General features: G+C 44.0%; 2 protein-coding genes across 10 annotated transcripts in view; one reads left to right on the plus strand and one right to left on the minus strand.

Annotated features, from left to right (window-relative positions):
* Window positions 1-9,030, plus strand: part of pde4d (phosphodiesterase 4D, cAMP-specific) — a 107,004-nt gene extending 97,974 nt beyond the window's left edge. For all 9 annotated transcript variants that reach the window (XM_077004177.1, XM_077004176.1, XM_077004184.1 and 6 more), the window contains 8 exons: window positions 225-400; window positions 1,715-1,813; window positions 1,995-2,159; window positions 2,585-2,684; window positions 3,780-3,934; window positions 4,057-4,179; window positions 4,447-4,629; window positions 5,093-9,030. In XM_077004177.1, the coding sequence (XP_076860292.1) occupies window positions 225-400; window positions 1,715-1,813; window positions 1,995-2,159; window positions 2,585-2,684; window positions 3,780-3,934; window positions 4,057-4,179; window positions 4,447-4,629; window positions 5,093-5,590 (1,499 nt within the window). In that variant the 3' untranslated portion in view covers window positions 5,591-9,030. The remainder of the gene's footprint in view (window positions 1-224; window positions 401-1,714; window positions 1,814-1,994; window positions 2,160-2,584; window positions 2,685-3,779; window positions 3,935-4,056; window positions 4,180-4,446; window positions 4,630-5,092) is intronic.
* Window positions 9,031-9,157: 127 nt separating this feature from the next.
* Window positions 9,158-14,241, minus strand: rab3c (RAB3C, member RAS oncogene family). The gene is made up of 5 exons (XM_077004186.1): window positions 13,711-14,241; window positions 12,979-13,200; window positions 11,968-12,086; window positions 10,611-10,735; window positions 9,158-10,001 (listed from the first exon to the last, which is right to left on the minus strand). Exons 1-5 carry the CDS (start codon window positions 13,726-13,728, stop codon window positions 9,817-9,819), a joined length of 669 nt encoding a protein of 222 aa, XP_076860301.1. The 5' UTR covers window positions 13,729-14,241; the 3' UTR covers window positions 9,158-9,816.
* Between the last annotated feature and the right edge of the window lie 73 nt (window positions 14,242-14,314).

Genomic DNA, 14,314 nt, shown 5'->3' on the forward strand with positions numbered 1-14,314 from the left:
CTCACAGCCTCTCCCTGCCTTGGTCAGACAGCCATCGTCTTAACATCAGTTACATCCATTCTTCCTTCACCTTTACAAGAATTCTGAGATTTTCCTGAGTGACACAAACATGTTCATATGAGCTGCTCTGATCTTAAGCCGTGTGTGTGTGTGTGTGTGTGTGTGTGTGTGTGTGTGTGTGTGTGTGTGTGTGTGTGTGTGTGTGTGTGTGTGTGTGTGAGCAGATAAGCAGCATGAGGTGGAGATGCCGTCTCCACAAACGCAGAAGGACAAAGAGAAGAAGAAGAGGCCGATGTCTCAGATCAGTGGTGTGAAGAAGCTAACACACAGCTCTAGCCTGACCAACTCCAACATCCCCCGCTTCGGAGTGAAGACCGACACAGAAGACGCATTGGCCAAGGTGTGTGTGTGTCTGTCTGTCTGTCTGTCTGTCTGTCTGTCTGTCTGTCTGTCTGTCTCTGGGGAGAACAACATTGTGGCACAATGGTATTTTGTGGAGCATTTGCGTAATTTGTCTATTGTGAATTCAGTAATATTACTTCACCTACATGCCATTGTGTGCTGAACGCTACATTATCTCATTAATGACCTTTTAAGACCCAGAGTGGATTTTTCCTTTTAAGAACTTCTCACTAAAAATAGATAAAATAGCAATAACTGAGAAAATGGAGACGTACTTCGCTTTGCTGAGGGTTTAGCTAACCTCTGATGTTCGAGTAACACTTGGCACCAATATGATACCACATACCAGAATTGGGCCAATATCAGTACATTTGCTGGATCAGAAACCATCACAGAACCAGCCTGGAAATCGCACAGCAGGGCTTTACAGCATGTGATAACAGCCAGGATACTTTTAGCAGGTCACATGACGACAGCAGGACTGGTTTGAGTACAGAGAAGTGTTTTTTTCCCATTAGCAAGTAACTAATTTATTCAGCTCATCTTATTTTTGGAGGTACTGCATTCTGCTTTGGCCACATAGCTAAAATATATATAACGAATAAATAATTTCAAAAGCAAAAAATTAAAACCCTTGCACATTCTGCAGCTCAGCTGGTGCGAAGACACTTTCATTTAGTCCAGCGTTAACGCTAGTCTCCTAGGAACCGTATACCGATGAACAAGACAGGCCTACTGTACGTTCAAATATAATAATCCATATACTCACAGATGTGTGACTTCCGAAAGACACAGACACTAACCAGACACAGACACTAACCAGACACAGACACTAACCAGACACAGACACTGACACTGAGACAGACACTGACACTGAGACAGACACTGACACTGAGACAGACACTGACACTGAGACAGACACTGACACTGAGACAGACACAAACACTAACCTGAAACAAACACTAACCTGAAACAGACAGAGAAGAAAGAAGAACCAAACTAATAAAGTCCTCTCCTCTAAATTCACAAACGTAACTCCTCTAACGTAACTCCAGGGGCTTTTTGTTTGTTTTGGGGTTTTTTGGCTAGATAGATTTGGTCATTTGACGGCTGCATGCATGACATAATCTGGAATAAAAAGCATCTATAATTCATCTCACACAAAACAGTTCTCCTAAACAGCTCCTACAGTGCCACAGTGGGATTTAATAATGGAATATGGATTGTTCAGAAGTCTGGTGTCAGGCTGTGTTTCATCTCAGGCCTTCCTTACGGGTGCAGAGCCTTAGAACTTCATGTTTTGCTATTTCAGGAGCTTGAAGATGTAAATAAATGGGGCCTCAACGTTTTCAAAGTCACCGAGTTCTCCGGCAACAGACCTTTAACAGTTATGATGCATACAATATTCCAGGTACAGACCCTGTTGTTCCCCACTTGTGCCATGTTTTCCCAATGTAGTTATCAGCACTAATGATTGGTTGAGGTGTTGATCATGCTCCAGACATAGTCATTGAGATTGCAGGTTGAAATTATTTGCTGTTCTCTTTGTGTTAATGTCTGTTTGTGTGTTTGTTTGCCTCTGATCCCTACAGGAGAGAGACTTATTAAAAACGTTCAAAATTCCTCTCGATACCTTTATAACGTATCTGATGACCTTAGAAGACCATTACCATAGTGATGTTGCCTATCACAACAACATCCATGCTGCCGATGTCACTCAGTCGACCCATGTGCTGCTATCTAGCCCTGCTCTGGAGGTACGAGCCCTTCCCAGCAACCCCTGCGGGCTTCTCCAGCTCCAGAATCTCCTGCAGACATGTGCAATGTGCCACAGTTTACAGGCGCTGTGTTTCTGATTCTCTAAAACACAATGACAACAAAACTGGAGGTTTTTGCTCAACTGTTTCACAAATTGAATGTAAGGTGTTAAAACCCAGGAAGTGATTCAGTAGAACTGGAGAACTCTGCTGTGTTCACTCTGTAGCTACAGGTCAGCACTGAGCCCTTAGTGTAGCATGTAATAGTGTCATTCTGACTTCTGCATTCATATTCTGCTCAGTGTGTCGCTGTGTGCACGACCAGTAAGTCAGATCCATTACCCAGACTGCAGTCATGGAGAGTGTGTTAAAATATACTTTTTGTGAACAAAGATCTTCCCTTTCTTTCTGTTTCTGTATTATAGGCTGTTTTTACCGATCTAGAGATTCTGGCTGCTATTTTTGCCAGTGCGATACACGATGTGGATCATCCTGGCGTCTCCAACCAGTTCCTCATTAACACCAGTAAGTGTCTCGCTCACCTCAGTAGCCGCTAAGCTCATCTAGCTGACGGAGGAGGACCTTTGCGTTTCTGTCAGTACGGTGTCGGCTCAACCCAGTGCCTGTTTGTGTCTGTGTTTGAGTCTAAAAATACACCCAGCATCTGGCCTAACGCACTACTCTCAGAATATGAGTTCTAAAATGACACTATTGTGCAACACACTGTGCTTTTCAATGCATCTGAAAAACATAATTGCACAAATATCTTTGATGTAGATACATAACTTGTGCTGAAATCGCGTGCACCATCCGAACTGCAAACTGAAACAGCCGTCCTGAACGACGCTGGATGGTCGCGAGGTCATTCAGAACGAGCTGTGCTCACGTGGGCTGGCGTCACACGTGGATGGTTTCTGCCGTGCCTAGTGGGACACGTCAGACTGATGGATGGTGCTGGCCGCGTGTACGGGTGAAGAGAGAGGGGAGGGGCCCTGGGACACCGAAGCCTCCAGGGAGAGGGAGGGGGTGGGCATGGCGATTGGCCCAAAGCTGATTGGCTGTGGTGTGAAAATGACGCACAGCCAGGCAAGGAAAAATGATATTCGTTAAACCTCAACAGTGCGTTCAGTGTTTTGGAAGTATTTTCAATATCTTTGCAAATTTGCAATTAATAACATATTAAAATAACGTTGCTTAGAATATACTGTTAAGTGTCACAGAATGTGCAAAAAGGGAAAGAAAAAAATAAATCTCCAACAGAGGAGGTTAATTACGAAATATAAGCATGCACAAAAATAAATGTTAAAAAGCCAATGTAACAACAACTGGCCGTACAAACACAATGTTCTTGTGAAGGAATGATGTAGCAACTTGCCAACACACAGGTGACGGAGAACCAGACTCCACATGCACCACCTGTGTGGCCGCAGTACAAAACCAAAACATGACAAACATGTAACAGTAAAGCACAACATGATCAACAGGTCCTCCTCTCTGTCTCTCCCCCCTTTGTCTCTCTCTGTCTCCCTCTCCCTCTCTATCTGTCTGTCTCTCTCTCCCTCTCTATCTGTCTGTCTCTCTCTCTCCCTCTCCCTCTCCCCATCTCTGTCTCTTTCTCAGACTCTGAACTGGCTCTTATGTATAACGACTCGTCTGTATTGGAGAACCACCACCTGGCTGTGGGCTTCAAACTTCTGCAGGAGGAGAACTGTGACATCTTCCAGAACCTCACCAAAAAACAGAGGCAGTCACTGCGCAAGATGGTCATCGACATTGTGAGCTTGCAGATCTTCCCGTAACTCATCCCTGGAGCCTCGTCCCGCCTCCTCTTCTGCATATGCGCCATCTTGGAGGGCTTTGGGGTTTTTTATGACTACGGTTCCTCTTCTCCCTGCAGGTGCTGGCAACAGATATGTCAAAACACATGAATCTGCTCGCAGACCTGAAAACCATGGTGGAGACCAAAAAAGTCACCAGCTCTGGTGTCCTCCTGCTGGATAATTACTCAGACAGGATACAGGTGAGATGTCCAGACACATGCAGGAGTTTATATAATTATAAATTATAATTATAACTTATATTATATAAGTTTATGTAAATCGTATATGGAACTGTCAATTTACAATGTGAAAAATGTCAGAGGCACATTATTATTGCCAAGCATGCAGTAATGCATTATATTACAATAAAAAATTTTGCAATATTTCACATTTCATAGTTATTTATCCAGAATTGTAAAGAGCCCAGGATGGAGGGTTCTCTGGTGACAGTGTTGGTTCTGATCCAGGTTCTGCAGAACATGGTGCACTGCGCTGACCTCAGCAACCCCACCAAACCCCTCCAGCTGTACCGCCAGTGGACGGACCGCATCATGGAGGAGTTCTTCAGCCAGGGCGACCGGGAGAGGGAGCGTGGCATGGAGATCAGCCCCATGTGTGACAAACACAACGCCTCCGTGGAGAAGTCACAGGCACGTCAGCTCAGATCTGCGGGAGGGATGGAGAGAGGGATGGAGGGAGGGATGGGAGAGGATGTGCATGGAAGGACAAATGCGGGAACGGAGGGTTTGAAGGTCTTGTACAGTTTGTGATCAGTACGGTACAAACTACGTTTTAATGGTTCATGTACACTACAGGACATCTGAGTAAGAATGTGTTTTTATGGTTTATGTACACTACAGGACATCTGAGTAAGAATGTGTTTTTATGGTTTATGTACACTACAGGACATCTGAGTAAGAATATGTTTTTATGGTTTATGTACACTACAGGACATCCTTGTAAAAGCTGTAGAAGAACAGCATTTGAATCGATGCATTTTTTTCGTGTTGGTAGATTTTGTTGATTTTGTTGTATGCTGCGCAATACAGCAAATTGCAGTTCAGTCCTGCTGAATGATTTTGGGTGTTTGAATCTTCCACTGTACCTCTGCAGGTGGGCTTCATTGACTACATTGTGCACCCTCTGTGGGAGACGTGGGCAGACCTGGTGCACCCCGACGCCCAGGACATCCTGGACACTCTGGAGGACAATAGGGAGTGGTACCAGAGCACCATCCCACAGAGCCCGTCCCCCGCACTGGACACCAGCTCAGAGGGCCGTCGTGCCACTGGCCAGGACAAATTCCAGTTTGAGCTCACACTGGAGGAGGACGGCGAGTCGGACACGGAGAAGGACAGTGGCAGCCCACCGGACGAGGAAGAGGAGGAGGAGGAAGAGGAAGAGGAGGAAGATGAAGAGGAGAACAGCTGCAGTGACTCGAAAACCCTTTGCACGCAGGACTCTGAGGGTACGGAGATCCCTCTGGACGAGCAGGTGGCAGAGGGAGATGATGAAGACGAGCAGAGAGATGAAGAGGGTCCAATATCAGAACCCTGCGTGTTAGAGGAAGAGGAGGAGGAGGAGGAAGAGCAGGACACTGCCAATACGTAACAGTATGAGTTAGCACCTGGACTTTTTTATACTAGAGATGAGAGCCACTCATTTAGGTTAAGCTGTAGGTTTTAGGTCATCTCCCATTTCTTTTGTTTTTGGTCCATTTGTTTGTGTTTTTGTTTATGTTCTATATACCTTGTCTTGAAATGCATCTTTGTTTTTACCCTCATCATTACCCTCATCTTTTTATTTTATTTTATTTTTTTGCTGTTTTTCCTTCTTTTAGTCATAACTAGTGCTGTTTGGACCATTTTTGCACTCAGGAAAGTCTTCTCCAGTCACACACACACACTCACTCTCTCTCTCTCTCTCTCTCTCTCTCTCTCTCTTTCACACATGCACATGGGAGATGGACAAGGGAACTTGCATTTGTCTTTTATCTAATTCTTTACATTTTATTCGTGTTTGTGTTCCATGTACCTACAGTACTGTCAGTGCTCTGGTTTCTTAACTGGGGCGGTTTTGAAGAATAGATTGAAGTAGATGTAAAGAGTATTACAGTTTAGTTTGCCAAAAACATTTGTGTTTTTTTCCCCCACTGCATTTTATTTGATTTTAGTCAGAGCTTCACTGCATGACAACATCTGTGTCTTGTAGCTTGGAGGTTCACTACACACTATGAAGTTTTTTTTCTTCTTTGATGTTAACAAATCCTTGAGCTCTCTGTTCATCTCGCTGGTGTTTGGAACCTGCAGCATGAGGCCTGGATGGACTCACCAAAGTCAGTGAAATTCACATAGCACAAGAAAATTTGAACTGAAAAAACAAATCGCTATGGGTAACAGCCAAAGATGATGTTATTTTTTATTATTTTTAATTTTTGGTGGCACATGGTGTAAGTGTTTGATACATTACACTACAAAACCTTACGCTGAAAGAGCGCTCACTCATCTTGAAATTTCCATAATAACGTGTTCATTTTTCATTCTGTCACCATCTCTTAAATCAGCCTTAAATATTTTTGTTGCCTATCAGATATGCGTGTACGATGTCTGCAGGATTCAAAAGGCCCCCTGCAGCTCCTGCCCCCTGCTGGTGATGTCCAGCGTAAACTCACTACTGTTCTGGTAGGCTTAAACGTCATTGTGAGGCTCTTCTACAAGGTCACTTCCTGTTTCGAACACACTGCTATCCGGACTCAAGTGGTCAGCTTCACTCTATAGTGAAGAGCTGCTCATCATGGTGCTGAAGCTCTCCTTTCTGTTTGGGTCTTCAACCTTGAATCATACAGCTCTTGCAGAGATCCCACTCAGGTTCTGCCTGGCGACTGTGACTGGGGCGTGTCTGAGGTGTGTCTGGTGCGTCTGAGGTGTGTCTGCAGTGTGTTTGTGGTGCATCTGAGATGTGTCTGCAGTGTGTTTGTGGTGCATCTGAGATGTGTCTGCAGTGTGTTTGTGGTGCATCTGAGATGTGTCTGCAGTGTGTTTGTGGTGCATCTGAGATGTGTCTGCAGTGTGTTTGTGGTGCGTCTTGAGGTGTGTCTGGGGCGTCTGAGGTGTGTTTGTGGTGTGTCCGGGGCGTCTGAGGTGTGTCCGGGGCGTCTGAGGTTCGCCTGTGGTGTCTGAGGTTCGCCCGGGGCGTCTGAGGTGTGTCCAGGGTGTGTCTGGCCGGGTTGATTTACTGGGTGGAATCCTCCTCACCTTCCTGAGCTTCAGCACTCCTGTGGTTCTTAGCACTCCTGTGGTTCTGAGCAGTCCTGTGGTTCTGAGCAGTCCTGTGGTTCTTAGCACTCCTGTGGTTCTGAGCAGTCCTGTGGTTCTGAGCAGTCCTGTGGTTCTGAGCAGTCCTGTAGTTCTGAGCAGTCCTGCCTTGGGAGCTGCATTGCCCACCCACTCTCCTCTTATGGTTGTTCTGCCATTTCAGAGCTATTTATTATCATTTCCTTTATTTGTACAGATTTCTTTGATATGCTTGTAGCATATGGAAGTTCTCCAGTCACACCGTAACAGAATTACAGGCTTTTTAAACATACCTACATTTGATTTGAATTAGGGAGGCAGTAATTACATATAATCGGTTGTATAAAATGGTATATGAAACCCCTGCCTATCAAATGCCCTCACTATGCTCATGGGGGGTATATCTCATTTTCTCATTACCAAGTTCCTCCATACATTATTTCCCTTCACATTTACCCTGCTGGTTTCTCATTTCTCTGTTTACAAACATGTATTTATTGTGCTGTACAGTACATGTTGTTCTTACCATGGTGTAAATGATTCTATCATCCCTAATGGTGATGGTGATGCTGTATTATGGAGCTGCTGTGGAGAGAATGGTTCTTTTTCAATATCTAAAGACCCCATTTTTAAACATCGCCTAAGAGATTGTTTTGTGTGGGGAGGTGGAAAGATCCTAATTACTGTCGTTTATTTTTCTTTAATGAAAACAGAAGTCCCTTAGCCACAGGGTTGTGCCTTAATGAAGTGTTTTGTTTGGGGGAGTTATATCTTCATGCTGCACTATAAGAAACTACTGGCTTAAAAAAGTTTTTTAACCTTTTTTTTATTGTTATTCCTTCTTTTAAATGTAAGGGATACATTTTCTCCTTCAGAATACTTTTGTTTTAGTTACGACTTGTGGACCTTATGATGGTAGACAAAACAGGCCAGTGCTGGTTGGGGGCGGGGGCAGGGAGGAGTCAGGGCAACCCCCCCACCCCCCCAGGCTTTACCGGGGATCTGATGGCACACTGTAAGGCCCCAGACAGCTGTAGTGTTCCGGCATTCTTTTTCCCTTTTCAGATTGGGATCTATATGCAAAGTGTCAATACGTGGAAATGCATGATGTATGAATGTGGGCCAAAGACATGTGAAGAACTTTGTGGGAGTTTTTTTTTTGTTTGTTTATTTAGACTGTATGGAGACTGAGTGAGATTTTTAAGGCCAGATTCGTGTTTGCCTGTCTAAAGAGCAGCAGATTTGTCTCCATCTCGTATTAGTTGCATTTGTTTGAATGAAACACAAGGATCGCGCCAACACATTACCAACATACCCAATCGTTACTGGCATCTGTGTAACATGCAATATATAAACGTTCTAACATTTTCCATTAGTTAGGGTTTGTTTGTTTTTATAAAAGGATGGAGTGTTTATAAACTCCGTTCGTACCCATGGAGACTAATTTCGACACATACTGTAGATTCCCAGTTACCCTATAAGGACAGAATTAGTGGCTCCTTTTCTTTTTGCATCATCTTTTTACATCATAAGAAAAGCTAAAAAGATATTTAGGGATAACTATTTTTTTGTTATGTGACTTGAATGCCAACTTCTCTGGAGGTTTCACAAGTCAGTGTAGTTGTTTATTGGAATCCTTATTTATGGCAGTCTATTGGATAGAACTGTAGAATAAACCTTCTTTTAAAAAATGTTAAAATTAAATAAAAAATGTTTTATATGCACCAGAATAAACAAAAGCATGGGTTGACTCCATAATTCTGTGACTCTTATTTTGTCTTCACTGTGTAACATTTCATACGATTCCCTGACTCTAACCTCCTAGATCACTACGTGACATAGCAGCATACTCTCAAAAAGGGAAATAAAAACTCAGTGGAACAGCTAAGTTTACGGGGCCACATTTATTCATCAGCTCATATTCCATAACTTTTACACACACTGTGGCACTTGGCATATAACCAGTCATCAGCAAATATGAAACAGCACACATTCAGTAGGTTTAAACAAAAGCTTAACAGTTACACAAAAGTACAGTGCATTAGGTCGACAGAAAGCAGGACATATGTCAATAATCCCCCTGAGACGAGTGGGAATAAATCAAGAGCTGTGGGATTGAGCTCATGGCTTCTTCAAACATACAGCAGATTCTTTGGAAATCTACCGGGATTACAGACACCTCAGTGCATAAGATTTGGCCAGTCGAGTGGCAGGATGGCGTATCAGATCTCAGACAGGCAACTTTCATAAAGTTATATTTTGGCACAACTTCTCAGTACCTGCAGGTACCTGTTCACTGGTCAACGTCACCAGAAACAAAGTCAAACTCAAAACTCCACATCAAAAATGCGACCCCATCTCTAGGTTTCGTCTAGGTCACCTTCTAGAAAATGATCCTAAAATTGTCCAGAGTTTTACTTGCAAGTTCTTCCAGGCAGCCTACAGTTTGACCTGGAGTATTTATGCTTCAGGAGCTTGGCAAAAGCACAGTAGCAACACACACACACACACACACACACACACACACCCAGCCTATCGGTAATGCTAGCAGCTACAGTCTGACTGCTGGTGGGGTGCTGGGTTGTCAGTCAGCGTGGCTGTTCCTGTGCTTACAGCACGGTCCGTCTCAAGGTTGTCAGCCATTTTATCACAAATAATATCCACCAGGCACTCAAAGGTTTGCTTGACGTTGATGTTGTCCTTGGCACTTGTCTCAAAGAACTCAAAACCTGTAGGTAGAGAGAGAGAGACAGACATTATCCACTTGAAATAAATGTAAATGTGCCATATTTTGTCAATTGTGATTTTTACACCGCAATGGAAATTTGTCCTCCGCTTTTAACCCATCTGTGCAGTTAGAACACACAAACACACACACTAGTGATTACTAGAGGGCTGTGGATCACACGTGCCCAGAGCGGTGGGCAGCCCTAGCCCGGCGCCCGGGGAGCAGTTGGGGTTAGGTGCCTTGTTCAAGGGTACCTCAGTCATGGCCTCAGGTCTGGGAATCGAACCCATGACCCTCCGGTCACAAGACCAGTTCCCTACCACCAGGCCATGACTGGCGAACAATTAGATATTAGAATTTTAAAGAACATATTTAACTTCTCAGACAAAACTCTGCAGGAGGAACAATTTCTTTACTGCCATATGTTTAATCTGCATTTACATGAAGGAGTTTTGGATTGTAGCTCAGCATTCCTCTTTTGATACCATAGAAATGTATAGGCCATAATTATGGTTGGTTCCTTTACTGCTGGATTTAGAGGCTCAACTGTCCTCAACAAATGCACCTACAGGGACTCTGTCTCACCCACTGACAGAACTGTCTGTCTCACCCAGCTGTTCAGCAAGCAGCCTTCCACTGTCCACAGAGACAATCCTCTCCTCCTCCATGTCACATTTGTTTCCGACCAGGATCACCTGGGAATTGTCCCAGGAGTAGGTTTTAACCTGGGTTGACCTGAGACAACAAACAACACACACCAGCCAGTAAACAGCTGCACTCATTATAAGAAGAGATATTAGCTATTGGAGATACTACTAGACTTACTATAGGTATATTTTGGGGATTGACGGGGGGGGGGGGGGGTGGTTGACAGGGGGTTTGGCCCTGCCAATAATTCCACCGACCACCGATGAAAACTGAGATAACGGCCAGGGCAGGTTGTGTCTGGCTACAGTGCAGAGATGGGCAATCGAGTGAGTGACTCGTCGAGAGAATCAGTTCGTTATCCAGACGCTATGTTTGAAAGTGATAGAAAAATACTTTCTTTGTGTGTTTATGTTGCTATTTTTTCCTACTTTTGTTTCTGTGATTTGGGACGCAGCCCCTTTTCTCACCATGTATCACAACATCGTTTATCGCGAGTGGGAAATCAGAGAGAAGCACATGTAAACAAACGAGGTTGTCATGGTTTCGGCTGCAGTACCATATGTGGAGCCTTTGACTATTGGGAGTTTAAATCCTTGGAAATAACCGAAGGATGGCACCGTGTAAAGAATGTGGGAAACACATCAAACTTTATAAGGCACCCAAAACACATCTGGATATGTTTGTTTAGTTAATGCTAGCCATTTAGTCATCAATACAACTAATATATAACATCGTTGTTTTTACATCTCCTGTCCCTATCCTGGTATTGACTTGACTTGGACTCTTGCCAATAGACTTGTGACTTAACTTAGACTCCAGCCTAAAGACCTGGGACCCGACCTAGGCTCTAGCATAAAGACTCTTGACTTGGACTTGTATTTTGTGACTTTTGAACATCTATGCTACAGTGTCTAAAACGTCCTTCTATAAAAACATTTTGTAATAAATAAATTGTTTCTAATAAAGTGGGTCACAGTTATATCAACCTAGAAAACAGCTGTCCTGCTCAATGCAGGAGAACCTGATGGAAAACCAATAGAAAGATCCAACCAAAGAGGACCTTTGGTAGCCTGGGAGTGTCCTCCCTAATAGCCTGTAACTATCATAAAGGGAATGATGGATCTTACCACCTCTCTGCTAATCTCCAAATAGTGCATAGCAGATAGCCCTGAAGCAACTGTGCTTTGTCCGTTACCTCTGCTCCAGGAGGCAACCAGAAGGTAACCAGAAGATATCGGTGCTTCCCACTGGCCTGTGTAAGGGAGAAGACTGGGAGGACTTGTGCAAGTCGGACCCTTTGGGCATCTCGTTCAGCTCACCAGTCCTGCACGGCAGCGAAGGACTCCTCGTTGGTGATGTCATACATGAGGATGAAGCCCATGGCGCCGCGGTAGTACGCTGTGGTGATGGTCCTGTAGCGCTCCTGTCCTGCTGTGTCCTGAAGACAGAGGAAGAAGACCCTTAGAACAGCTTAACCAGCCCATCGCGGCCAGCCGATTATAGCCTGCATGTGCCTTTTAATAATATATAGCATGTATAATATATAGCTATTTAATTATGGATTTCCACAAGTGTATTCTGCCGAATTCAAATCATCTGTCTAGATTGTTATAAAGGTTCTGAGAACTTTTGCACTAGCAGTACCACATTGCTTCAGGTGTTGTCAACGAGAGAGCATATATCTAGCATGTTTGTTTTGGCCCCACTGCCTCAGAAAGGCAGGAAATCAAGAGGAGATACAGTATAAACCTGAAGGGCTGGTTTCCTGGACACAGAGAGTAAATGAGTCTGAGCTGACAAACCCAACAAGGACATTCATGGTGGAATTAGCGATTTAAGCTGAATCAAGCTTCACTTGGGCTAATAACCAGGCCAGATGGATATCTTGGTTATTGTCATAAAAGTAATGGGTCACCCATTAAAGAAAAAAGTAATCCCAAAAAGCAGACAGATCGTGTTGATCCAGCACCCAGACGGGTCTGGAAGCTGCCTGGGCTGATGAGGAGATGCAAGGCCTACAGAGGCCATCTGCCAGAGATGCTTATCTACATCTGCTCAGACCATGGGCTTTGGTTCCAGCTGGTGCAGTAGAAGAGACCCAGCCTTTCATTTCCTGTGTTTTTCACATTGTCTTTATATAAATAATACTGATGGATGGATGGATAGATGAAACCACTTCAGAGTGTTAAAAGCTATGGATATATTGATAAATACACGTATTTCCTGTTTGCTGTTGCTCTTTCACGAATGTATCATAGTTTGCCTACACCACTTGCGTTTTTTTAGCAAACAACGAGAAACAGTCTGGGGATGTAGACAAAGTGACTCACCCAAATCTGTAGTTTGATTCTCTTGTCGTTCTTGTACACTGTTTTGACTCTGAAGTCGATACCCACGGTACTGACGAAGGCCGACGTGAAGGCGTCATCGGCATAGCGGAAAAGAAAAGATGTCTTCCCCACGCTGCTGTTTCCAATGATTAAAAGCTTGAACATGTAATCGAAGTTTTGATCAGAGTTCTCTTTCTGTTTGCCATCCTGAGCGACAGCCATCTAGAAAAAGCCGAGGAAAACGGAAGAAAGTACATCATTTGGGTTCTCATGAAACACACCTCTTCCGTACACAGAGCTTGTGCGGTGAAAATATGGAGATCATGACTGCCGAGAACTTGGCGAGCAGCCCGTCGCGCGCTCAGCACCACGGAGCTGTCCATCTCGCCCAGCGCGTTTTTACGACGGATCAGGAAATTCTGTTGAAGGCGCTGCGGTTTTTGGTCAAACGTTTGTTACTGGATATAGGCAACACAACTCTTAGAATCTCCTTCATTCGCGCTAGTTTTATGTAACCGTGCAGAAATAGTTTTACACGTTCATCATGGGTGTTCTGTCCTCACTTTCTGACATGAGCAACCTACTGAATTGTTAAATAATTCAGATTATGACTTCAAAACAAAACAAACAAACGAACGAACAATATAGACTACTGCGTTTTACTAAACAAGCTTGTGTTTTAATATCCCGACGCCTCCGTTTCGAAATAAAAAAAACGTTTAGCTGTCTTACCTTGCCATATATATCCATATCTTTGTAGATGGCTTACAAACAGATCTCTTTCTTCACCAGTTTATTTGGCGAGGTGGAGTCAGCTCGGGGAATAAATCTCAAACGCCGTGATGCACGTCACTGGCTCGCGCTCTCCACCCATTCTATTCACCCAGGTCCGCGTCTTGTGCAATGCGCATGCGCTCTTTGAGGAGCGCAGACGGCGGCAGAGACGAGGCGGTTGCTTTTGGTTCACCGCGAGCTCTCGCTGCAGGCTCGTGGGTCCACAAGCTGCTCCTTACATAATCACTAATAGGCCTCCAAGCAACAGGCTGTAAACACCTAAAACAACGTTTTTGCTGTATAACCTGTGAGATAAAGGCCCGTATTTTCAAATAGCTCAAAATAAAGACCCACTCTATCTTTAAGTGGAAATGTTATTTTAAATAGTACAATACTATCCACTTCTTTGCAGCATTTTCAAATGTAGTTTAGCGAATTACTTGGCAAATAAGTAACCGGAAGTCTCTACAATTGATTAATCATCTTTGTTTGTTAGTATTCTTGTTTCCCTCGCCAAACCTTTTATCATCTTTGAACATCCTTTGGTTTATCATTTGGATAC

Source organism: Brachyhypopomus gauderio, chromosome 4 (assembly GCF_052324685.1).
Source record: "Brachyhypopomus gauderio isolate BG-103 chromosome 4, BGAUD_0.2, whole genome shotgun sequence".
NCBI classification, from domain to species: domain Eukaryota; kingdom Metazoa; phylum Chordata; class Actinopteri; order Gymnotiformes; family Hypopomidae; genus Brachyhypopomus; species Brachyhypopomus gauderio.